This window comes from Thermomyces lanuginosus (assembly GCF_041956635.1).
Source record: "Thermomyces lanuginosus strain ATCC 200065 unplaced genomic scaffold VTN49scaffold_24, whole genome shotgun sequence".
Classification (NCBI taxonomy): Eukaryota; Fungi; Ascomycota; class Eurotiomycetes; order Eurotiales; family Trichocomaceae; genus Thermomyces; species Thermomyces lanuginosus.
The window spans coordinates 527,034-552,170 of record NW_027192358.1 but is presented as its reverse complement, the minus strand read 5'-3'; the positions used below and the strand labels follow the sequence as shown (position 1 = coordinate 552,170).

The 25,137-nt window shown below is 51.2% G+C and overlaps 8 protein-coding genes across 8 annotated transcripts; 4 read left to right on the top strand and 4 right to left on the bottom strand.

Annotated features, from left to right (window-relative positions):
* Window positions 1-756: 756 nt before the first annotated feature.
* VTN49DRAFT_2129 (uncharacterized protein) lies at window positions 757-1,033 on the bottom strand (the record flags this gene model as incomplete). Its single annotated transcript, XM_069409820.1, has 2 exons — window positions 757-932; window positions 979-1,033. The coding sequence occupies 2 exons, from the start codon at window positions 1,031-1,033 to the stop codon at window positions 757-759; spliced, it is 231 nt and encodes a 76-aa protein (XP_069269886.1).
* Window positions 1,034-5,072: 4,039 nt separating this feature from the next.
* VTN49DRAFT_2128 (uncharacterized protein) lies at window positions 5,073-5,580 on the top strand (the record flags this gene model as incomplete). Its single annotated transcript, XM_069409819.1, has 2 exons — window positions 5,073-5,228; window positions 5,284-5,580. 2 exons carry the CDS (start codon window positions 5,073-5,075, stop codon window positions 5,578-5,580), a joined length of 453 nt encoding a protein of 150 aa, XP_069269885.1.
* Window positions 5,581-5,920: 340 nt separating this feature from the next.
* On the bottom strand, window positions 5,921-9,080 carry VTN49DRAFT_2127 (uncharacterized protein; the record flags this gene model as incomplete). The annotated part of the gene is made up of 6 exons (XM_069409818.1): window positions 5,921-7,571; window positions 7,644-7,902; window positions 7,963-8,191; window positions 8,249-8,632; window positions 8,687-8,883; window positions 8,936-9,080. 6 exons carry the CDS (start codon window positions 9,078-9,080, stop codon window positions 5,921-5,923), a joined length of 2,865 nt encoding a protein of 954 aa, XP_069269884.1.
* Window positions 9,081-9,834: 754 nt separating this feature from the next.
* Window positions 9,835-10,944, top strand: VTN49DRAFT_2126 (uncharacterized protein; the record flags this gene model as incomplete). The annotated part of the gene is made up of 4 exons (XM_069409817.1): window positions 9,835-10,203; window positions 10,267-10,473; window positions 10,532-10,687; window positions 10,744-10,944. 4 exons carry the CDS (start codon window positions 9,835-9,837, stop codon window positions 10,942-10,944), a joined length of 933 nt encoding a protein of 310 aa, XP_069269883.1.
* Window positions 10,945-12,402: 1,458 nt separating this feature from the next.
* On the top strand, window positions 12,403-14,461 carry VTN49DRAFT_2125 (uncharacterized protein; the record flags this gene model as incomplete). The annotated part of the gene is made up of 4 exons (XM_069409816.1): window positions 12,403-12,407; window positions 12,475-13,960; window positions 14,015-14,309; window positions 14,379-14,461. The coding sequence occupies 4 exons, from the start codon at window positions 12,403-12,405 to the stop codon at window positions 14,459-14,461; spliced, it is 1,869 nt and encodes a 622-aa protein (XP_069269882.1).
* Window positions 14,462-15,084: 623 nt separating this feature from the next.
* Window positions 15,085-19,043, bottom strand: VTN49DRAFT_2124 (uncharacterized protein; the record flags this gene model as incomplete). Its single annotated transcript, XM_069409815.1, has 7 exons — window positions 15,085-15,770; window positions 15,837-16,186; window positions 16,238-16,347; window positions 16,400-16,699; window positions 16,752-18,393; window positions 18,443-18,650; window positions 18,707-19,043. 7 exons carry the CDS (start codon window positions 19,041-19,043, stop codon window positions 15,085-15,087), a joined length of 3,633 nt encoding a protein of 1,210 aa, XP_069269881.1.
* Window positions 19,044-19,444: 401 nt separating this feature from the next.
* On the top strand, window positions 19,445-20,455 carry VTN49DRAFT_2123 (uncharacterized protein; the record flags this gene model as incomplete). The annotated part of the gene is made up of 3 exons (XM_069409814.1): window positions 19,445-19,470; window positions 19,521-20,385; window positions 20,435-20,455. The coding sequence occupies 3 exons, from the start codon at window positions 19,445-19,447 to the stop codon at window positions 20,453-20,455; spliced, it is 912 nt and encodes a 303-aa protein (XP_069269880.1).
* A 613-nt stretch (window positions 20,456-21,068) lies between these two features.
* Window positions 21,069-24,838, bottom strand: VTN49DRAFT_2122 (uncharacterized protein; the record flags this gene model as incomplete). Its single annotated transcript, XM_069409813.1, has 5 exons — window positions 21,069-22,863; window positions 22,933-24,213; window positions 24,268-24,558; window positions 24,611-24,749; window positions 24,802-24,838. The coding sequence occupies 5 exons, from the start codon at window positions 24,836-24,838 to the stop codon at window positions 21,069-21,071; spliced, it is 3,543 nt and encodes a 1,180-aa protein (XP_069269879.1).
* Between the last annotated feature and the right edge of the window lie 299 nt (window positions 24,839-25,137).

The window sequence follows — 25,137 nt, the reverse complement described above, 5'->3', positions numbered from 1 at the left end:
AACTCAGATTTCAAAATAGTAAACAGTTTTATTGTCCAATAAATTACGTTATGGAGTCATGTCCACATGTCAATAATAATATTACTGTGATAGGGCAGGGAACAACGGCTCGCGAGTTATATATTTCTTGCCCAGTCAAGGCCTTTTACGTGTGCTCTTTCTGGACTCTCAAATGTCTGGACATGAGCTAATAGATTGGCTTTCGCCAGCGCAAGAGAACTCAAAATTGGACGTATTTTGCCAAAAATTTGCCGCGGGGCCAATTATTATTATTATTTGTTACTAAGCAGCCTTTCGACTATCTACAAGAAGAATTCGAACAGAGCTTGGGCAGCTTGCTGGGTGAGAAAAAAAAAAACCCCGATCTGGAACGTCATGCCCGCTATCCGTCCAGCTTGCCTATTCCTTGTGGCTTAAGAGCGGCCCTAGCCGTCTTTTATCAGCTGATTAGCTAGCCGAAACTGGTCGACTATGTTTCGCCGGAGCCACCAGCGTTTCGCCCTTTGACCCCTGTGTGGTCAGTCAGGAGCCATCTGAAATTCCAGCTGCGCGTTGCGCCGGAGCGCCTCGCGGTCCCCTTGAAATCTGGGAAAGTGAATAAGCACGTGTCGAGGCGTCTCTTCCCCTTGGTCGCTGGAAGCCTGCCAAGGCGATCTTGCAAATGCGGAGCTGGATATTGATGATTCGGCTTTGTGGAGTCCAGCGTATAATCGGAGGACCGATTTCTCTGGACTATGGGGGAAGATTTCCAAGGAGCTATGCATCCTGGAGTTCCAGGCTGCCATCTTGTGAAAAGTTGGCGGTGCAGGTGTTTCTTTGAAGGGCCGTGTCGGGGTCGCCTGTCCATTCCCGCACCCATGTCAAGGGAGCGGGGCGATTGAACCCTACAAAGGCAATGTCCTTGCTGCTCGGCGCAGCGTGCTCACAATCCTCTGGCAGTGCCTCTCGATAAGCCAATCAATGCCAGAGGCAACTGACCGTACTTGGTAGCTAGCCAATCTGGCTGAGAGGTAGCTACATTGGCGGGGGACATATGCCTGGGTCTCTAGATTCGATTCCGAGTGCCGCGGAAGGCTCCGAGGATCACTTTGAGGCACTGGTTTTGAATGTTGCTCGCCGCCTTCAAGAGGGCTGAGCATCCCGGCTCATCTCTTGGGGGGTGTGCCAGACATGAGCGGCGTATCAGTGCTGGGAGTATGACCTAGAGGTACACTTGTCTGGCTTGGAGCATGGGGAGTCCCTGTGCGGAACCTGCCAGGAGAGTTAGTGCCGTTTCCTGGGTGCGCATCTTGTCCGGGAATTTCTTGTGTGCAGTCCATTGGAGTCGAGGATCCAGGTGGAGGCCTAGGACTCGGACACTGGAGGACGGGGTCCGTGTTGCCCAGGTGAACGCCTGCTCTGGTGTCTAGGGTTGCGAGCGAGGTGTAGCTCGTATTTCTCGGGCGGGAACTTTGCGCCATGCCGTCTGGCCCGTCCATACATCTTTCGTGGGCTCGCTCTAGTGCCGTGCAGTTGGCTCGGATCGTGAGTTCACATTGCAGATATCTACCAGCTCCGGGTCTCGCCGCACTTACCACGACGCTGCGAAGTCGATTAGGTCCTCCCTTCGGGACCGCCCGTCTCTTCCATTTACCGATCAAGACCATAGATCATTCCGTTCCTGTATGGAAAGGCACCGTCCCAGTAATCTCTTATTCTAATCCAATGATTAATTACTAATGACCGTCGGAAATAAGCCAGCGATATTTCCCCACTGTCTTGGTCCTTGTGATCGAAGGTTGAATCAATCACGGGGCCCTTTCAGGATGGCTGCACCCTCTATCTCCAGGCTGTTGCATCTTCCAATGGAGTAAGAAATGGCGCTCACCATGAGGCCGATTTCGACGGAAAATTATAGATATTCATTCTCCATTGTACAGATTACCAGCTTGCATATTCATTTTTCTGCGCAAGTGATTGCTTTTGGGGAGGTAAGAATTTTGCAATTCTTGCGAGTTGTCAGAATATCGTTTCCATGTTTTTTACAAGTGTCATTCATTTCTAGCAGCTAAACAAGTCGCTTTCGGTGCGAGCACCTAATGCAGATATTTGAAAATACGTGACAAGAGATAGCGACGCGTTATATAATTACGTGCATCGTAAAGCAACGATAACAAATCTGAAATTCTTTATAGGCAATATTTCATCTAAACTGTGTGAAGCGAAGATGAATGGAAAGGCGAAGTTGAGAGAATAATGTAGCGTGAACATCATAATTGACTTGCTTATTCTGTCTGATTTCCTCAGTCCGTGCGAAGTACATTCTTCCCCTCCAGCTTGTATCCATTCATCAAAGCGCTAGCCGAGATGGGATGGACGAAGCGTCCTCATGATTTTGAAAACTGGAACACTGATTATCGATCGGCAAAAGCCTATATATAATTTAACCATGATCTTTTGATGTTTTCTTAAAGTCTTGAAATGAGGAGAGTGATAATCTCCGCCACTGAAGGTCCTGAAACTCATTAATAAATCATTTACATAATTGGAAGCGTGTGAGTGCTCAGAGAAGTGGAGAGCGAACAAGTTCAATCCAGCATCCCGACGCAAGTAGCGTCACGTCTCTATTTCAGCGTCACGTCTCTATTTCATCCACCGCACAACAGGGCAAGGCCAGGTGGGTTATTATAACAATGCGAAACACCCGCACGCAGGATTTTGTTCAGTCCCCCCCCCCCCCCCCCCCCCCCCAAAAATTGCCTGATAGGTTTCGACGTTCAAACACCTAAAAAGGGTCTTTTGAATATATAAGCAATTGACGCAGGAAATTTGGATTATCATGAATGGAATGTTCTTTTCCTTTATACGCTCGATGTGAGCATTGCTGTCTTATGCCCAAGCTCATGAGATCATAGATTTCATATTGCCACCACACGATTGCCGTCACCTGGAGAGGTGTTGAATTCAGATGGATACATGTTAGATTGCAAGGGGTATGGTGGATACCGAGAAGCATGAACTGCGCGCCGACTGAGACAGACGTCGAGGGTAATGTTTGAGATGTTGGAGCCACTGCCAAACCCCGGATATACGGATGAAAGACGAAGGGGATAATCGCTGTACTTATGACCGCCAGATGAGAGGAGAAGAACAAGTTCATTATCGTGCTCATACTTCTTGATTGTTCTTCGCTACCACTTTGCTTTCTCGTCACATTCAGTAGACTCGTAACTACGAAGTTTCGCACAAGAGGAGCAATGCAAAATTGATTGTAGCTGCTTTATAATATTTTATTTTCTCAAAATTCTTGTTGCTCAAGTTGATAAGCTCGGTCATGGGCTCTGGGCCGAATACGCGACAGGGCTCGCTTGATCAGCTTACGAATATCAATCTTTTATCTAGTGTTTCCAGGATTTCCGTCCATGGTCTGCATCGTATACCTGGAAGTGTGCGGTCTGGCAGTCACACTATCCAGTTGCGAGGGAACTTAGATTGCAAGGGATATAGCGGATACCCAAGAGCATGAAATGCGCTGACTGAGACACAAGACGTCGAGAATAATGCTTGAGAAGTCGGAACCTCGGCCAAAACCTTGGGATATACGATGTAAGACGGGGATAATCACTGTAAAGAAGATATGACCTCCAGATGAAAGGAAAGAACAGAACAGCCATGTTTCATGTATCTTTCCACTGGTCTACTTGTTCATTCAGAACTGCCACTTTACCACACCACATCCAACCCTTCTTGCGAAGTTAGTAGGCTTGTAATTGTGGGTTTCCACACAGAGCTACATAATTCGGACAGTTTTAGGAAGTAGGTTAGTGATTGCCGCATGCGTTCTCTAACCTACGGCCCTGACCGTTATTCCGGACCTGCTTGACAATCTCAAAAATAGTGTGATTAGCCACGAAGCCTTGCTGGCAAGCCAAGAAACTGAACAATGGGACGATACGTACTCGTACGCACGTGGGGGAATTTTAGAAATGCTGATGATTCTAATACAATTGTTGCCTATTCTGTGTCATGTTACACGCGCTGTTCCTTTGCTGGTTACTACTTTTCGATTGATCATTCAGATGGCAGACGTTGATTCATCGGGAATATCGACTTTCATTTCCGGCGTCCCATGGCTTTTAACAGGGAGCAAGCGATATAAACTGAAATCCCTTTCTCTTTTAATATATAGCCAGCTCTTCATAGTTGTGAACAAAGCTTGGGAAAAATAGATGTTCAGCGTACCTTCTCGTCTACAAGAGAGACTTCCGTGGGAGCTTTTTGTCCTGTGCAGGTAGAGATGAGCGGGAGGTCTCTCGGTTAGAAAGAGCGCAGTCGCGCCGTCAGCCGTATCAGCAGTTGGTCAGACCCGGCGGGAAAGTAACCTGCGGGAGCTTCTTTGGCGTGACTTGAGCCTTTACACATATTCTAAGGCAGGATTCATACCCAATTGTAGATTTCTGATCACGGACGTTCATTGCGAACGCATTATATACACGATCCTATGTCTCAGCTGGCTAGGATGTAGGATCAAAAGGTTACTACGGAGACAATCACGCAATATCCAGAACGGAGGCCTTCCAAGGGCTTCTGGACACGGGACTCATTCATTTGAACCTCCCGGCATGGTTATGTGAAAGTATAACGATCGCCGTTGTCGACATTGCCTGAAGTGCCGGGGAGACGACAGAGGAAGAGCACAAGCTCTTATGTTAGTTGGATTAGCTCACTGTGAACAACGGAACTCGTTTCCGTAATTAGTAGGATCTTCGAGAAGCTGTTGACAGACTTGGCAAGCTGGTAGCATGGTCAGAGGGGAAAAAAGCAGCACACAACACTGCGGGCCATACTGGATATCGAATGGCAGTTAATTCCAAAGAGAATCCTGAAGTACTCAATCGATCTAGAATGGTATAGGCTTTTGTACGGAGTACGGTGCGGTAAGATGTCATAAAGGGCCGTGTCACCATTGCATCAAACTCGGCAGTATCGAAAGGCGGTCAGAATGGACCAGACGCGCATGTGAAGCGCAATGCTGAAACGGTCCGAACAGGCTCCGTACTCCGTAATGCACCTTTCCATTTCTGGAAATAATCATGTCAAAATTGACCAATCAGAAATCATGGAATAATACGGATCTGACCCAGGTATCCACTCCTGAAACGCGTCCTACCGAGGGCAAAACGGCATCTCCAAGGAAATGGCCAGCAAAGCATCTACATCTCTGGACCACGCTGCAATTGATCACGATGGTGAGTATTCCCCGCCGAGAGACCACTTCTGCCGCTGACAATGAGAGATATCTAGGCTCAAACACCGCGACAAAGACTAGCTAACGAGAGATTCGCCAGAGCCGAGGCAGCCAAACGCGGGAAGCCGGAGAGCGTGACCAAGCGCGCTCCGAAGCCCAAGGCGCCCATCTCTACTGGATGGATAGGTATGCATGACTGGGAAGGTGCTGCAACATTGACGAATCCTTTGCTGATGCGCCTCGGGATCCTTCTAGTTTTGCTAGCGTTTGCGATTTGCGGCGGACTGATCTTCGAGCTGCTTCGAGTCGTCCCTGAGCTTTGGTCGAGCATTGCGTCGTTTTTCTCTCGATGAAGCAGCCATAGACTGTCAAATTCGGAGGGATTACTGGTTCTTGTTGACTCTTGTTGGTCGCGTCGTTCTCTGGCCGAACGCGCTTCTATGGACAGAGTCAAGCACAATGCTGGATTCCTTGGTGCTGGCGCATGTGACTTTCTGGAGTTCTCGACTGGTTCTTGTCTAAAACAACTCGTTCTCTACAAGGCACCTCCTGTGTAATATTGGGTTAATGGATCTTGTCTGTCAAATGGTATTCTATATTGAACTGGATTCCGATCCTATTCATGAAAAGGACAGGTGGACCTGATGCCATTTCTTCCTGCAACATAAAATCACCATGTATTCCTAAGATATGTCACTGTTGATCGGCAGAAGTCGGTGCATTTGCCTCATCCTGCGTGGTGGAAACTTGTTTCTTTTTCTTTTTCTTGACGGTCGTCGTGGATTTCGTGGATTTCTTTTTCCCTTTTTTCTTGACCAGTGTCCCTTCAGAGGGAATTCCTTCGGCAGACATTCGTTCAGAAGCTCGCTGCATCTCCAGACGAAACCGCTCCACCTCCTGCATAGCCTTTCTCATCTCGGCATCCTCATCGAGCTTGACGGATGGCTGAGGAACCGTGCCGGGCTGATCATCTTCGAGGGATAAGAGATCTAGACCGCTTGAATCCACCTGCAGGAGATTGCGTTTTCGCTTCGTGGTGTCTGCAGGTCTTTGCGCAGGGCTTTCGTGTGAAGTTGGTCCATCCCATTCAAGGGTCTCGTCAGCAGCGACTTCAACCTTCTCCCTGCGGCGACTTTTCTTGCCGGGACGTGCAACGTCCACAGGGAGAGGGGAGCTATCATGGCCACTTTCGATGGAAAGATTGATGATTGGGATAGAGTCGATGTCGAGATCCTCTCCATTGGTAGAAGCAAAGACCTGGTGGAATGTCGTTTTCCGGGACGGCTCTTCGTCCTGTCCGATATAAAAGGGATCATCTCGATTCCGATCCCGTCGCTCTGAACGTAGTCTCGCGAGCCTCTCGGACTCATCGCTTGATTTTATTGTATCGTCTTCATAGGAGAATCTGTCGAAGGCGCCAGGCTTCAAATTGGTCTCAAATGGTGATACTATCGTGGGTTCGTGCTGGATGTGGTAGAAATCTTGAGCTCCTCTGTAAATCCCGTCCTCCATCCACGAATTGTCCGACCGGCCCAAAATGATATGCAAATCATCATTGATCGGTTGATCAAGGTCTAGGCCATCGGGGAGTGGAACCTTCTTCTGGGCATCTATGGCCACCGGGTTCAGATCCAGCCCTTTGAAAAGATTCGGAATCACCGATGTCAGCAAATAGGGCAGCTCATGAACCTCTGCTGCTCCAGACCCCATTGCCTCTTTTGTCAAGCGGAAGAGCTCGAGAAATTCGATTGTTCGTTCTTGGATATCCAGGTCAGGATGGCTTGCTAATGACTCCAAGAACGCGATCACTCGACCGAGCAAAAGAGAACACTCGGAATGACGAGCAGAGTCCCATCCGTATTCGTATCTCCCTGCAACTAGCCGTAGGAACACTTTCGGTATCGCCTGAAGATAAAGTGAGAGCGTAGTCGGGGGAAGTGTTGTGTTCTTCTCCGCAATCAATGAGTTCAAGGTAAGCTCAGGCGAAGAAAGGTACTCGGCGTATTCTCCAACGACCCATGCAGCGGGCCCAATGACGCCCACATAGGATGCCATATGGAATTGCCGTGTGCCTTGATCAAGGGAGGTAATGAGAGACTCCGCCGCTCGGGTGGCTTCTCCGCGAACAGCCTTCACTCTCACTGCAACGTTGCGAATCTCCGCTCCGATGCGAGACGCAACGTCCATCGACGATTGGTCGGAATTAAACAGATCCGAGCTTGCATCACGAGGCGGCAGGAGCCGTGACAGCTGGGTCAGGACATTCACATACCAGTCGAAGTCGTAGATATTGGAATAGTTGTCGCGCGAACAGATGTCAAGGATTTTGTGAATCACCGCATTTCTGTACTCTTTGGGGAAAGGGAGAGTAAAATTGTCAGACCCAAATGTAACGCCATGATGCTCGGCACTTGACTCTTTGCCGTTTGGTGTGTCCGGAATAGCTTCGACCTGCGTGACTGAAGTCTGTCCCGTTTTGAGCTGTTTGAGTAAGCGTTCAACAACCTCTTGCAGATTGTCATTTGTAACCATCTGCACGGCCAACTCCAGAGCCTGCAGTCTAATGGAGATATCGGGATCATCGAGACAGTCCAAGATTACACCCTGCTGCATAGCAACGAGCATCGGGTGCGACTGCACAATTCTGTTGAAAGCAAGTAGCGCCACGTACTTCACTGCATAGAAAGGTTAGGCATCATCTGGAATGTGTGCATTACACATCGTCCGAGGCTTACAGTTTGGGTCGGAATCCATGACCACCATTCCCCTTAACTTGGAGACACAGAGACTGGCGACTTCGTCACCTTCTGGAAATCCCTCAGCTTCATCGAGTATGCCTCCTTGAATGATTCCGTTAATGCACTCGTAGAGAAGTGACATAGCAGTAGTCGTTTGAATGATATTGATCAAGGGTCGAAGCAATTTTCGAACCAATCGCGGCTCCAGCGGAATCAAAGTCGCAAACTATCAAGCTGAAATCAGCGCACTGTGATCGGGCCACCCAAAAGTACGGATACTGACAAGTTTGATGATCTTGATAGCCATCCAGTTGTTTCCACCTTCAACAAGTAGCTCGAAGAATCTGGGCGCAAGAGGAAGGAAATCGCGGGGTCTTCGCCATCCCAGCTCGCAAACCACGTTGATGACAGCAGCCGTCACACTACTGTCTTCATCTGGATCCATCAATCGCTCCTTTATCTTCGGCCATGCCACTCGAAGCCCTTCTGGGTAAACCAACGCGAGCCGATACAACCCTACGACAGCCTTCTTTCGTACTGCTGGACTCGAATGCGATAACCGCGGCAAGAGATCGGGAAGCAGAGACATTGCGAGCGGCGGTGTGACTATATGCGGCAGAGTCGACAGGGGAAGGGACAGATTGGTAACAGACTGTGAGATGATATCCTAGTTGCCCCGTATCAGAATTGGCGCGCAGGGTGAGGAACGGGTGTTCCGAACCTTTTTAAGCAAGTTCGTCGCTAGCATCAGGACCTCCGTATCTGGCCGAAAGCTCTGTGCTGCAGCAAGGTATCCGACTCTTTTCTGTAGATACTTGGCCGAAGACATGACCTCCAGAACATGGAACGAGGCCCAGGACATGTCGTACCCGAACATTTCGAGATAGATCAGCTTGAGAAGCGCCGTGGTCTTCTTGTCTATCAACCCAATATCAATCAGTATCAAAGCCTTTCCGCGGTCCGACAGTACCATTCTGACCCATGTCTGGTGACTTGATTTCCGACCGGCATTCCTTCAGGCTACTCTGAATATATTCGGCCTCATTTCCTTTGTGGCTTCGGAGACCTCTGATGAGGTCGTAAAGTGATTTCTCGAACCTGCCAACGATTGTCATTAACGAGGCATACGACGGGAGGTCATGGATGATGCGTACATTGTTTCGCAGGGTCGATGAACGCGGCACTATTCTCGTGTCATGAAACTCTTGTAGTCGTCGACCGTTCGTCGTGGCCAGACAGCGGCATGATGCAAACAGAAGCTCAGGACAGAGAACTAGCCTGAATCGAGTGACCGGATCTCATACGATAGGTTGCGCCATGTTCAGTTTTCGTTGAGAGCCCACTGACGACCGTTGCAGTCCGTAGACAGGCGAGTTCTCGACCTCGTCCTGGTTCACTTGTCGTTCGCAAGGAACACTCGAAGTTATGTAATCTGCGGAGTGACCGTGGGGGTGGAATACGTACGAGTACAATACAGCGATCACGTTATCAGTTCAGTCTGTATCATAGACAATACACTCTTAGACTACTCTCCTCTCGCTTCAAGTTCCCGTCGCAATTTTCATCACTACTACAAGAGGTCACATATCATATCAATGGCAGGAAGCGCTCCGAAACAAGATCAAAACATTTGGTAGTGGCATATATGCATCCCTTGGGGACGTCTGTACACGGTGCGAGAGGTCTGGTAATGACGCGTATTACATATACCGTACATGGCTAGCTCTAGGGAGGACGCCGCTACACCTTCCGGCAGCTGATCCAGCTTGGGATATCGTCGAGCAGCTGAGGGAGAACCTACAGTTGACGTTCCATTTCCCAGTATCGGCTCATCCTTTGAATAGTTAACACTCGAATGCGAATGTGCCAATGACCGCCGTTTTGAAGGAATCCACAAGCGTCCTGGACTCAGATCCAGGTTTCGCCCTTCGCCTTGCGCAACAGGCACCGTCGTTCCTTGCGAAGAAGTCGACCTCTCTACCGTTCTCCCTCGGCTCATCGGACAACGCCGAACGATGGCTAACTTGCGAGCGACTGTTCCTAGCCTGTCTGCGAGTGGGCGATGACGAAGCGGCGCAGCAGCTGCTGGACCGTTTGACGGAGCGATTTGGGCCAGCGAATGAGAGGGTAATGGGTTTGAAGGGACTATACCAGGAAGCTACTGCAAAGGATGCTCGCTCCTTGGAAGCTGTGCTCTCCGAATACGACAATATCCTTGCTGAAAACCCAGTCAATGTGGTCTGTTTCTTCGCGTGTCGTACTGCAGTGTATGTTGTCCACTCTTGCTGACGATCTCGACAGCCCATCCATAAACGTCGAGTCGCAATTTTACGGTCGTTAGGGAGGGAAGAAGATGCAATTTCAGCATTAGTTGAATTCTTAGAGGCGTTCCCTACCGATACGGAAGCCTGGTGTGAGCTGGCTGAGCTGTACCACTCCCAAGGCATGTCCGCCCAAGCGATCTTTAGTCTGGAGGAGGCACTGCTCGTCGCACCGAATTCCTGGAATGTAGGTGCCTTGGGCGACCTGTTCCCTGTTGTCGAGACTGACTGGCGCCCGAAAATAGCTTCATGCGCGTTTGGGTGAACTACTCTACATCTCCACCTCGGGAACGGAGGCTACTGGTCAAAATTCGGAGAATCTGGCACGATCGATCCGCCATTTCTGCCGGAGCCTTGAGCTGTGCGATGATTACCCAAGAGGCTTGTATGGGCTGATCAAGGTGACTCATCATTTCCCCGTCTTTTTGTTCATGGGACATGCTGACGAACCGAGTAGGCAACGTCCCGTTACCTTGGGTACCCCCCCAATGACCAGGTTCCCTCGCCGGACGTCATCGAGAGGTTGAATCGAATGGCAAGGGAAAAGGCCCAGAAATTGCTCGACATGCGCCAGTCACAGGATCCGGATCAGCCGGAATTGAAAGCTTTACAGGAACTCCTTCAGCGCGAGTCCGGTTCGGCGGACCGCGGTACATAATCCTGGCATGGAGGAGCACACATTCCCTCCTCGACTCTGATGCGTCGCAATAGCGATGTTCTCTGTTCAATGAAATCGCGATGTACGAGTGGTTACGTGAAGCATAGTTCTAATCTCGGACCTTCAGACGCTGTTTCGGTTTGACAAGTCCGTCGAACAAATTTATTTTAGATGTATATAGCTGCCCGCACTTAATCTTGTCACCGCCGCAGCCAAGCATCATGTATGGCGACGGTCAGATCTAAATTCCAAGGCAACGGTTCTGGTCTGGCTAGACTCTTCGTTCGCCCGACATGATTTCCATTCGCATCAGGCGCGCAGGCCGTCGGCCAGATCGATCCACTTATTGTGCCCCTTCCGGCTGTCGTGGTTGGACGTGATGATGGATGCGGCTACAGCCACGACGCAGGAAGATGTGGAATGATGCACGGAGTCCTCGGAGGATGCCATGGGTCCAAGATTTTCCTGGCATAGTTCAGTTCTCGGCAGGGCGGGCGATCTGACCATTCTCTTCCGTCAGGCGGCTGCTTGACCCCTCGGAACGCACCGTCATTGGGCCGCATCCTCCATGGGGCATGCCACCGCTGGCCTTTGGGCAGCAAAAGTCAACCGCGCATCAACAACGGCCGTCGCGAGCAAACTTCAGATCCGGCCTATACCACAAGCCATTTGCAGTATTTCTCTGCCCGTCATTCCCACCCGATCGCCACGGTGCGAATGAACGACGCTCAAAAGCCGCGGAGGATATTTTAGAATTCTGATCGAAAATCAGCCGATGCATCCAATCTAGGAATTCTGGAAGGTACCTGATCTCCGGGTATGCGCCTTCCCTGGCTGGTCCCCATCCATCCACCACCGCAGCCCCTCCTGTCTTTCCGTGCCTGTGCCCAAACTCCACCGCCTCACCCAACACAGCAAGACGCTCCTTCTGTTTCTGCACTCTTACATCTCGGCCTCGTTCTTTCCCATTCCAGCCCACACGCACATTTTCTCCTTTCCTTATATTGCAGGAATTCCTGACTAATTCTTGACGGGCCGCTTTTCCTCCTTTCTTCCTCTCTCTCTGTCCGTCCCGTCCGGCTATAATTATCCCTCCATCTACGCGTTCAGCGTATTCGATTCGACTGAATTCTCCGTCGTGTTTTGATACATAACCGTCCTGACAACACCTGTCACACTCTGCATCAAACTCTATTAACCTATTCCTCCCTACAATCCACATCGCTTGGGCCATCTGTCGATGGGAGGATGAAGGTGGGACTCCGAACCATTTGGTCACCTGGTTTGTCGTTGTCCTGCAGATTCGAGCCACAATCCGTCCGCGCCATCCCTTGAGAGTCATATTTTCGCTTATTTCGCTTCGCCCACAACAGATTCTCGTGGTGACGACTTTGGTCGTTGGGATTCTCCCACCCTTCTCTCAACTCAAGACTCGCTGGTCTCTAGATCCAACCATCCATGACGTAGGTCATTTTTCTCCATCCTCTGTTCCGTCGAACGTGAAAACAGGTGCTGATGTCCGGACGGTAGGGTAAACATTACCATTGACAGCACGAGTTCTGTGGATTCGGATCACTCGTCATTGACAGACGAGGAGTCGTCGGGCGTCGAGGTCTCTCCTCCGTCGGCCACGGGAAGCCACGACTACCCGGACTTTGATGGTGAGTGGGCACATTTGCAGTACCCCGACGAAATAAAACCCTCCGACTCTGCTTCTCGGCCCACCAGGTCGCGTCGAGCGATTCCTAGCTCGCGCACGCGACCTAGCCGCCGGTATTCGAGACGGGAAATCCTGCCCGAACCGGATCATCATCGGCCGCGGCGCCACCGTCCGCCTGAAAGCGAAGAGTCTACTGAGGAGGAGGAGGATGACGAGGATGAGGAATATGTCGAGACTTACCATCGGCAGCATCTTGATCGGCGTCACTGGGGACCTGGGATCCCCGGGGTAATGGCTGGCTACGCCCATAGCTCGTCCTCAGGGCCATCGTACAATGCTTACCCGCACCCTCCTCCTCCTCCGCCACCACCTCCATTTGGCCATCCTCCATCAGATCAACTCGTGAGATTTGGCCATTTACCGCACATGAATCGCCCGCCCCAATATGGAGGGAACGGTCCTCCACCTCCACCGCCCTCGGTGCCGCCATACGGCTATCCACCGCACTTTGGGCAGCATCATCATCCAGGCGCACCGCCTTTCCTCGGTCACCCTGATCCTCATCCTGGTCCTCCACCCCATCATCCACATCCCCCTAGACGTCACGTTCGCGAACGAAGCCGGGATCATAGCCCGCCGTCGGAGCCAGCTGTTCCTCCTGCCGGCGCTCTCGGACCACCCCCTTTTGGCCCTCCGGAGCTAGTTCCATATGCTCCGCACGGGTATTACCCGTTCAATTCTGCCTTCCCTGTCGCACCGAACGGGATGGTTCCCCCCTACTATGGGCAATATCCGCCCGTACCTCCTCAAAAAACTCCCACGCCATCGGAAAAATCGCAGTCAGACAACGCGAAAGATGAAGCTATTGCCAAATTGGAGAAATTAATATTGGAGGAACGGGCAGAGAGGGAGGCTAGAGACGCGGCGCGCGAAGCCGCACTGGAGAAGGCAGCTGCTGAGAAAGCGGCCGCCGAAGAGAGAGCTGCGGCGGAGAAGGCTATTGCAGAAAAGGCAGCAGCGGAGGCCACCGCCAAAGCCAAGGCAGAAGCAGAGAAGAAGGCGGCGGAGGAGGCGGAAAAGGCCAAGAAAGCTGCTGAGGAGGCTGCTGCTGCTGCTGCCGCCGAAGCCAGGAAGGCTGCCGAGGAAGAGGCAGCAGCAGCCGCCGCCGAGGCGAAGAAAGCTGCTGATGAAGCCATCGCAAAAGCCGCCGAGGAAGCGAGAAAAGCCGCAGAAGAGGCTGCGGAGGCGAAGGCCAAGCTTAACCAGCCACCGCCGGAGAAGAAGAAGCCGATCAAATTTAAGGATGCTGTGGGCAGGAAGTTCAGTTTCCCGTTCCACCTTTGCAACACGTGGCAGGTAAGCGCACGGATTACCGGTTTCCACTCGGCATGGTTACTGATCGTGTTTCAGGGAATGGAGGAACTTATCAAGCAAGCCTTTTTACACGTCGAAGTCATCGGGCCTCACGTTGCCGAGGGTCACTATGACTTGGTAGGACCTAACGGCGACATCATTCTTCCGCAAGTCTGGGATACGGTGGTGGAGCCCGATTGGACGGTGACAATGCACATGTGGCCCATTCCTGAGAAACCCAAGGAACCAGATCCCCCTGCAGCTCCTGCTGAAAAGAAATCGGAGCCTGCGCCGGAGCCTGCGGCAGAGTCTACGCCAGCGCCCCCGCCAGAAGAGCCAAAGAAGCCCGCAGGTACGTTCCACAAACTACTGTCATAATCACCCCCTCCTTGCTGGTGCCGTCCACTGACGTCTTTTGCAGCTCCGGCGAATAAGAAAAAGGCCGTTACTCCAAGTCCACTTGCGATGTGGATGGTTGGTAACAAGAAGGCTTTAAAAACGTGAAAAAAGCCTGAAATATGCTGCCAAGATGGCGACTCTTACATCTGTGTGGATGTAGAGTTTGTGCCAAATGGATGGAAGATGGAGTCTGTCATTCATACCAAGTGCACAGCAATCTTGTTTCCCCGTTTGTGACATCAAGCGGCCGTGCGCTAGTCTTTAGGCAGATCCATCTTGCGTCCTTTGTTGACACAGGCATATTTCAGGGGGCATGGCTTTTCCTCTCGACGTGGTCGGGATTGGTTTCTCATGCCCCAGGGGGGGGTGAAGGTGGTGCTTCGCTCATGTATGGATTGTTATGATATGATGAGTCATGATTTGACGACATGTGACGATGATTTACTAGCGATCGGTGTTTGACGGTTCTGGCGAAGAGCGACGAGTTGCATTTACCATGCTTTTGTCTCCAGTACGGATGGTTTCCTTGAATTCTTGTTATGAAGGCGTGCGACGTGTTTTATGTGTCACTGCGGGATAGTCTGATAGATATATCACATTATACCCACGAACGAATGTTGCGTTATGGTTCCCATTACTTTTTACGTTGTACAAGAATGACGACGATATTACCAAGAACCGTCTATATGGAAGAAGATATTGTTAGAGATCTAAATCTGCATGGAGACCTATCGACTTGGAAGCAGCGGCTTCCAGTTGTCAATGGAAGATGCACCTGCATCGCTTCCACCCAGCAAATCATCCCCCGCGCTGCCATTGCTTCGGCTTTGGTTCCCATCCTGTTCCTTCTCCGTGGGACTATGTTGTTGTTCCGTTCTCCTTGGGGGAAGAGGAGGTTTCCGAGGCACGACATTTCGTTGTGGGAGCTGCGGCCCCGAGTTGACGACGGGTGCAGTGATTGAGACAGGTGTAGATGGAGACGAACTCGGCGGAGCTCGGAGTCCGACCGGCTTCCTGGGGATTGGGGGTGGTGATACTCCGGGTTTCTGCGATGAGATGGAAGAGGAAGAGGTGGTGGTGGAGGTGGGTTGGATTGGCTGTTGATGATGGGCTGATGGGACCGAAACGGGAGAGGGAGATGGTGATGGAGACGGGAAACCGCGAGGAGTGGATGCGGAACTCGGGCCGGGTTCTGGAGTTGATCGCACGCTTCTCGGCGGAGGGTGCGGCGTCGACACCGTCGCCGTCTCCGTCGTCGCCGAAGGGACCGGCTTCTTCTTTGCGAGTCGCGGAGGAGGCGGGGCGGGTGCAGATTTGTTGGGAACATGAACCCAATCATCCGTGAGCGTCGATGTCGGTGTTTTCCCGAGTCGAGGGCCCTTGAGAGGAGTAGGTTCTGCATGGAAACCTTTGCCTTTACGTATCGTTTTAGTATTTCTGTGAGGCGAAACAGCGTACACAGGAGAACGTCAATGCATACCTTGCTCAAGGGTTTTCGCACGCCGGGGAGCCGGAACAGGAGGCGGAGGATGCCGTCCTCCTGGAGCAGCAGTAGGCCTTGTGTCTACTAGTTCCTCACTGTCGTCACTGAGGTCTACCAGCGTTCTCGACGCGGGCAGGTCCTTCATCTCGGACCGGCGTCGCTCGTATAGTTGGCGACGCAATTGGTCCCTGGCCTGCTCGTTGACAATCCTGATCGTGCACTCAAACTGTGCGACCACCGGGCGATGGTCGGAGATCTTGAGGTCTGCGGTGTTGTAATAGGTTTGGCGGAGATTGCGGCCTTTCCAGAGCACGCGATCGCACCAGGCAGGTGTTCGTGCTTTTTCGCTGGCTTTGGGTCAGTATTCGGAATTTCAAAAGAGAAAGGATGGCACGTACGAAGTATCGTACTCATCGCTGCCTACGTCGTACTTGTAAGTAGGTGGAAATGTGATCGGACCCTCTAGATAGGACGGGAAGGTCTTCCCGGCCATCATTTGCAAGTTCAGCTGAGCAGAAATCAGCTCTACTCTCCCGTTGCGAGAAGAGTGAACGAATTACCTGGTCGTTTGCAAGAAGTGTGTCGAGCTGGTTCTTCGCTGCCAATTCCCGAACCTCTTGGTTGGGAAGGTCAATGCGATAGTTAAAGTCACCAAACCAAATAATGGTGTCATGATCGTCGATGGTCTTGTTTCTCAGAAACCGAAGACCATGGCTAATTGTCTCGTAGTCGCGGTTCCGTTCCTCAAAATTGGAAGCGCCAGCCGCGAGATGAGCGGTGACAAAGCACAGTCGAGTGCTGGACATGTCGAGACGGATTGCGCAGCCTCCTTTGTTGCCCGCCATTCCCGACAATCCGGTCTAGTTCTCGTTAATTACCATCCAAATCGTTGCGAATGGGAGCACCACATACCTTCTTCACGCTTCCCTCGACGTTTTTCACTTCTCCCAGGACGTCCGCACGAACGTAGAGAAGAAGAGCGGCACCGACGAGCTGCCCGCTTCGCAGAAGTACGTATTTCTCCTTTCCATATCTCTCGGCGTACGAATTGAGACAGTTCCGGACTGCTTCCTCCCACACAATTCGCGGACCTGGATCCGTAGACATGATCTGCTGGGGGCTGAGTTGAACAATTTCCTGAAACGCGACGGCGACTATGGCGGGATCTTCCTGGTCCTTTTCTCTCTGTGACAAGAGCCAGGGTGACAGGTCCGCGGTGAAATTGTTTGACCTGCCATTGAGGTTGAACGTCCCAGTCCATATCTTGATCGTTTTGGACGAGGTATATTCATCGATCCGCCGGTTCAGCTCTGCAGAAACGATATCATTGACAGGGTCATACAAGTCGACAGATACCTGATCCGGTAGCCGTCCCAGCAGCATGTCGATTGTGTTTTGTCGCGCCTTGTCTGCGAAATTGTTGACGTACAACCGCGTTGCACTCTTTCTGACGTCTGCGATGGCACCAGCGAGCGACATCTTTCCATGCCGGGTAAATGAGGATTTGAGAGCGCCCGTTCCAGCGTAAATTTTCGAGAGAGCGTCGCCATTGTCCGCCCACAGCGTCGCATGCCTCATCTGGATCTCGGGCACTATGCGACCTCCATATTGATGGAGACAGAGCTCCAAAGCCATCAGACTGATGATAGTCTGCACGAGGTTTGTTCTGTCCAGGCAATCCAAGCAATTTGTTCTGAAAACCCCCTCTTGTTGTAGAACCACTGTTGAGCCCTCTCGTTTTGCGTCGACGTCCACCAGTGTACTTTGCCCACTGTCATCGCTCAAGAAATATCCAAATCCGACCAATGCGTTCCAGATGATGTGACGGATCTGATTGCTTGCCTCATAGCCCTGCGCTCCGCGGGTTTCGGCATGAAAGTCGTACTCTGTTAGTCTGGACAGATTGTGATCCACCGAAAATGAGTCCTCCTTTTGCTGTCTTTTGGACCTGTCTGCGATATGTCGACGAAATCGGGCAGACAGCTCTGCCTCTCCAGTTTTTTCCTCACTTAAGAGGTTGATGGTATGAACAGCGCCGTAGTTGAGCTCCAGGCTCTCGAAGTGTTTTTCAAAGGCATGCCTTGTTGCTTCAAATGAGCGGGCAATCTCGATTTTCTGCTGTCCCGGAAGTAACCCGGGGCTTTGTTCCCAAAAAACAGGGACAGAACCCCGAATCTGCACGTACGAAAAGGAGAAACCCGGAGGACACCACAAGACTGTCTCCGTCTCGACAAAGTTCGCAACAAAGCCATCGTCATCAATTCCTCGAGAGTTGAACCGGGTGCCTGCCCGGCGAGATGACAAGCGAGAAATAACAGTCAGAGTTGACGGAGTATCGGACTGTAAATGAGGCACAGGTGACACCGACGCCGGGATTGACATGGTACCTGCGAACCCTCGGATAACGGTCGTTAACATGTCAGAAGCATCGAGGCGCGCTTTGTCATGGGCCGCTAAGCGACTTCGGAACTGCAAAAGCGGAGCAATCATGTAAGAGTTCCATAGCATATCTTGATCCAGGCCTTCAATGTCGAACCCGGCCGATGTATTGGACCTTTGCAATTGGTCAATGGGACAGTCCAGTAACTGGGGATATTCCATACCGATCCTGAAGTCGCTCCGTCAAATTAAAGTCCACGCTATAGTAGAAACTCCCATCACTAAGGAGCTTTTTCAGCGCCAAAAAAGGGTGATCTGTGATAATTTCCCGTTGGCTTTGGACCGTATCATAATCATCTTCCTCCTCAGCAGCAAAGCTGGCTGTTGACTGAAGATGCTCAGCATAGTCATAATCCGATCGATTCAGGCAATCTAATTCGAGTCAATATTCGTCCTCATCCGGACGTCTTGGTGCAATTGGCTCGTACAGAACTCGACATTATCAATCCGGAGCACGGTCTCTCCCGGCCGCACCAACGCAGCGCGAGATGACCCTGTGACAACGCATACAAAAACATCACTGTTCTTGGAGATGACTCCCAGGGTTCCGTGTCCTTCGCCTAGTAGTCTGTAGTCCCGCAAATCGACTGAGGATTTCGAGGCAAATTCCACCAAGCAGCGGGGTGGCACGTGGGGAGCGTTCAGGGCGGCATTCCGGAAAGCGTCGGCAGACTGTTGTGCGTGACGGAAGAGCAGGACGGAGTCCGATTTCACAAGGGCAATGGTACGAGGATTTTCTCGACAGAGTACGCGCAAGGACGACATTTCCTGTTCGTCTAATGTATTCCTTGTTCAGATTGACCGCATCTTGGAACGTGGGGACTTGAATCGATTGGGGCGACGGCACGGCCAGCGGCGAATTGCACCCGGAATCTATACGATCCGCTGTCTAGCTGCGAGAATCGAGTCCAGAGGTTTCAGAATACCATGGTAATGCGAAAATGCCCGTCGCAGAGTCCATCAGGTCCCGCAGCTGTCAGTCGCGCCGCGTATCATTACGGCCATCAGCGGTTATTGCCGAAGTAAGTTTAGCGTACATGGCTGATCTTATCTCTGCGGGTCTGAAATTTTTCTGTTGACAGGGACCAACTCGAGATCGATAACCTCGTCGAATCGGCTCCTCGTTGATAGATTAGGACTGCAAACCCATTGCACATGTCGCCGACATGGGTCTTGCAGCTCCCAAAAAGAAGTAAGCATTGGCCATCGTTACAAGGTGCAATTTCGTTGACCGCAGAATAGGAAGATCAAGCTAGCCCACGACCCGAACAATACACGATGGGCTCGATCGACCGAGGGGTTCGGACACAAGATCCTGACTGCTCAGGGCTGGACCCCTGGGAGTCTTCTAGGAGCGCGCAATGCGAAGCATGCTGAGCACTACACCGCTGCTAGTGCATCGCATATCAAAGTCGCAATCAAAGATGATAACCTGGGCCTCGGGGCACGCCCGCGCGGAATGGGAGACGATGAACCTACAGGACTGAGCGCATTCCAGGGACTTTTGGGACGGCTGAATGGAAAGAGCGACGCTGAGCTTGCTGAGGAACAACGGAAACGCGACGACATCAAGCTAGCAATGTACGCGCAGAGGAAATATAACGCCATCCAGTTTATTAGCGGTGGCTTTTTGGTTCCGGAGGATATCAAGTCAGCTCCGAAACTGCAGTCGGAGGAATCTGGAAAGGAAACAGATGCGAATTCCAGTGAGACCACGGACAAGGCTGATTCGGAGACGGAGGGGGTGTCGAAGGTGAAGGACGAAGACGGGGTGGACAAGAAGGATAAAGCGAAAAAGAAGAAGAAGAGCAAGGACAAGAAAGACAAGAAGGATAAGGATAAGGAAAAGAAAAAGAAAAAGAAGAGAAAGGAAGAATCAGACAAGTCGGAGAAGAAGTCGAAAAAGCGCAAAGCACCATCCTCTTCTTCGAGCGACGACGAAAAGTCTGGAACTCGAGAATCGCCATCATCTGACGAAGTGGCCAAAACGACAGCTGGCCAGGCAACGAAATCGCGGTCACAGACTCCTATTGGGCGACAAGCTATCAGGGGGCGTCACATTCAGCAGAAGAAAAGAGCGGTTATGGACGAGCGGTCATTACAGGAGGTAAGTTTACCAGTCGACTGGATGACTGGACTGCACTGACATGGCATAGATATTCATGGTCAGGGCATAATGTTTTTGGCTTTCAAGCGGCTGGCGTTTGACGGATGGGACATTATGAAGGCTTCATGCATAGAGCATAGAGATTCATTGGAATGAAAATGAATGGCAGAATCTTAATACTTCGATTTCGTAAGTATGGCGATCTTTCGCTGGACGGAGGCCATACGAGAAGCGTATTCAAACCACGGTAAATCCTGAGAACTGGGGCCCCATCAATCTCAGGACGACCAATTGCTCCATTGTCGCTAGTTGCAGGTCAGATTGGAGCTTTACTTCTCTATCTTAGTCGCAGCTGGAAGCATCCAGAACGTGACTACTTACTACAGAATCCTTGTAGTAGTCCTTGGGACGAGCAATGAACGTCACCGAGTTTGACAGGTTGAGTGTGTCCAGGCTATAGAGTGCAAATAAATTTCGACCTCATGGCACCTTCTTGATCATACATCTACCAGCTATAGCGGCCCGAATGTTATTGTTTTGGAAAATCGATCATTTGAACCGGAGTGCTGGCAGGAAATAAATGGCTTCCTTGGATTTCATTGCACAGTGGCCGGTATATATATATAAGAAGCTGGTAGCCTTTCGAAAAGTGAAGCGAAAGGCAATGTTCGAGAATTACGGCCTTAAAACAGTTTTCGGAGTCTCTGACGAAATCCCTCGGTTCCCTTGTTCTTCTTTTGCTTGTTAAGGACCCAAGAAAGGTGCTGGGCACTGATGATGGTGTCTGGATGATCCGGGCCCAGCACCTTTTCTCGCTCCTCTAGTGCTCGTCGAAATAATGACTCTGCTTTCTCATATTGCCCTAGCTTCACGAGGGCAACGCCCAGGTTGTCGACACTGGCAAGGGTGTCTGGATGATAAAACCCCAGAGTCTTCTCTCGTCCCTCTAACGCCCGTTCAAACATCTCCGTTGCCCTTTCGTGCTGCCGTAGTCTCACAAGTACGCAGCCCAGGTTGTGCAGGCTGATAAGTGTTTCTGGATGATCGCCACCCTGCACCTTTTCTCGTCCCTCTAGTTCCCAGCGAAACATTGCCTCCGCCCTTTCGTGTTTCCCTTGCCTTACAAGGGTGATGCCCAAACGGTAGACGGTTGCGAGGGTCTCCAGATGATCATGACCGAGAATCTTCTCTTGTCCCTCCAGTGCTCGCCAATTCATTGCATCCGCTCTTTCGTACTCTCCTCGAGAGTAAAGGACGTTGGCCAGACCACTGACACAGGCGAGGGTGTCCGGATGATCGGCCCCCAACACCTTCTCTTGCCCCTCGAGTGCGCGCAGATACATGGCTTCTGCCTTCTCATACTGTCCTTGATTCTGAAGGACGTCACCCATATCGCGGACGCTGCTGAGAGTGCGCGGATGATCGGATCCCAGCACCTTCTCTCGACCTTCTAATGCCCGTCGATGCATAGAGCTTGCTTCGTCGATCTGTCCTCGAATTAGGAGAATGCGACCCAAGAAGCAGAAGCTAGCGAGAGTGTCTGGATGGTCGGGTCCCAGAGTTTTCTCGCGTCCCTCTAGCGCGCGTCGAAGCATCGCCTCCGCCTCTTCGCACTGACCTAGCGCACCAAGCGTGACGCCCAGGATGCTGACACTTGCGAGAGTGTCTGGATGATCAAACCCCAACATCTTCTCTCGTATCTCAAGTACACGTCGATGCATTGGTTCTGATTTATCGTATTTTCCCTGATACCAAAGGTCGCTGCCCAAATTGTTGACGCTGGTGATTGTGTCCGCATGATTGGGCCCCAGAACCTTCTCGCGTCCTTCTAGCGCCCGTCGATGCATCTCCTCTGCTTTTTTGTATTGTCCTTGGTGTCGGAGGGTGGCGCCCAGATTGTCAACGCCGGCGAGGGTGTCTAAATGATCCGGGCCCAGCGCTGCCTCTCGTCCCTTCAATGCGCGTCGATGCATTGCCTCTGCTTGACGATACTGACCCAGAATTTGATAACCACGCCCTACTTTGAAAAGAAGGTCCGACATCCCATCCTCCGCAATCGTTTCACGCTCGAGTATCTGTTTGGCATGTGGGAGGTAGCCTATCCATTCGGCTATGTTATTGTACCGAGGAGATGGAAAGGCCTCTTCGACGCGTCGGAACACCTTGGTTGCCCACTCTTCGAGCTCTCCTTCCTTATCTAGCCAATTCATCATTGCCAGCCGGACCAGTCGGTGCATGTCATACATATCCGAATCCTTTCTTTCAGTAATAAAAGCGTACGCCTTCAATGTCCCAAGAGCATCTTCTGCGTCCAGTGTCCAAGGATCTCCGGGAAGGAGAGACCGCGGAATACCTTTCTCATTTAGAAAGCAAAGGAACTTCAGATAATCGGCAGCCAGAGGGTCATGGTCTGTAACATGACGAAATGAGATGAGCCACGTTGTAGCAATCGGATTCTGTGCCTCCTCGTATCGATGGCTATCTTCAAAATCCTTGCTCAACAGCTAAACCATTGACTTGTCACTCGACAGGCAATATTCGAGGTACTTTGTCGTTGAGATCTGCTTCTTGGCCATATATGCCGCAGCCTGTCTGATGGCAAGAGGCAGATAACCAAGAACGTCGAGCAACTTTGCTGTATCGTCCGAATTGCTAATCTGATCCTTTGTCAGATGCATCTCTAAGAATTCCAAACCCTCCTCCTCGCTCATGCTGTCGACATCGACGGTATTCAGCGCTGTAATCCCGAGCTCCACTATCAACTCACGGTTCCGAGACGTGAACAGCAGGGAACCTTGCCGGCTGGATGGGAGATAGCGGGCGAGATTGGTATCGCCGCTGAATAGATCTGAGTTGTCGGCGTTGTCAACAATCAAGAGCCAGCTGCCAGCGCTTTCATCGCTCAGGGCGCTTTTTACAAGCTCCTCTACGTCTGCTTCGTCGTCATTGATTCCGGGAACCTCCAACAACTGGCCGATCTTTCTGTAGGCGTTTTTGAAGCTGACGGCATCTATAGTTGGAACCCAAAAGACGGAGCAATCGGGGAGTCTCTCGCGAACCCGATAGGCAACCTCAAGAGCAATCTGCGTCTTCCCAACGCCTCCCAAGCCAACAACCGCAGTTCTTTGACAGTCGTCAGCGTCCGCATGGGGCGGAACGATTGAAAGAAGGTGTTTGATAATTGACTGTCTACCGACAAAATTCTTGTTCCTCGGGAAAGGCACAGCGAAGTGTATGCGTTCTGAAGCTGGCTTGTGTTCATCGCCACCAATGGAGGCGGTTTTGAAGAGACTGTCCACGAACTTCCTGATAGCCCTTTCATTCTCGGCCAAATAGTTACGAGTATGTGCTGAAATTGTGCTGGCCTTTTCCCAGTCCGACAATGTTATGTCTTTCAGCCCTTGATCGACATTAAACCGGAAGTATTGATCATCATGTTCAAACCAAGCTGATAAATTGCGGTCTGCTCTCTTCGACGATGTGGCCATACTCTTCAGTGCTTTGACGATTGATTCTGAGGAATTTTCGATAGTGATCACGTCCCCTAGGCCCGTGCCAATGCTTACGATCCGCAGCAGACGGCGTTCTGGAAACACCTTTCGACCTTCCTGAACAAGGACTTCGCACGGATTGTTGTATCCAAAAGCAGCGTCGACAAACTCGATCCCATCGCGCCCAAGTCTTATGGGCTCGAAGAAACCTACTGCCGCTGACGTGGCCCGTGCGACTTCCCAAACAGTGCATGATTCAAAGGCAGTCGATGCATCATAGGTTCTGAAGAGGGTGGGAGGAGCATCAATGTTATCTCTTGTGATTGCTAAGACCACCCTATGACGTATAAGCTCAACTGTGTCAATGGTATCACCGTTGTTTCAAACATACGTCCTTGTGCATGTCTTATCGAGGAAAAGTATGTTATCGTGCGGACATGTCTGAGCGGCCGACGGATCTTCGCTCGGACGGACTTTGCATTCTTCTTCCATACAGAATCTCCTAGTTGTCGACTTTACTGCATCTTCGAGATGCTCGGCAGAGAAGATAGATCCAAATGGACTGCTCAAAATTGATTTCCACATGGTTTTTGGTGTGAAGGCACGTTTCGCGAGGTCTCGGTACTCTTTTATGCATTCATCGACTGTCATTCGCAGTCTCCCGAGCATAATCGCAATGATTCTGTGTCTGTCAGTCAACTTAGCACTACTATCGCGCAGGCAATTGATATCACCCTCCCGTGCCTGTGCCCCCGATCAAGTCAAAGTGCTCACATGGCCGGGGGACATGGTCAAGGCCGTTCTTGTCGCGTATCTTTTCCATTATATCCTCAAGAATGAGGAGAATAGATAAGCCCCGGATCCCGCCGCCGTCTTATAGGCAGAGTCAGCGAAATAATAAGTTGAGAGGAATTGACCGTCGCACCCAAGGAGAGGATCTTCAGCGGCTCCTGTAAAGTCATCATTGTTTCCAGGCACACAAACTCCGATTTAATATCCAATTCTACGTACGCAAGAAGGATTACTGTAGTCAGGAATACAAGTACAAGGCTGGGGTTTCAGCTCAACATCAAAGCCATACCCTCTCCTCTCCAACAGTGCGCCTGCGGCTCAGCTCACCCCGCAGAGGGCTGCTGGCTGCTACTCAGGTTTGTCAACCACTGCACGTGATAGTCCAGTGCAGTCAGCTTAGCATTTGGAAACTTCCTATGCTGAGCAAAGGAGACGGGATTGGTTGGTTTGCGTAGTTCATGTTGGTGGA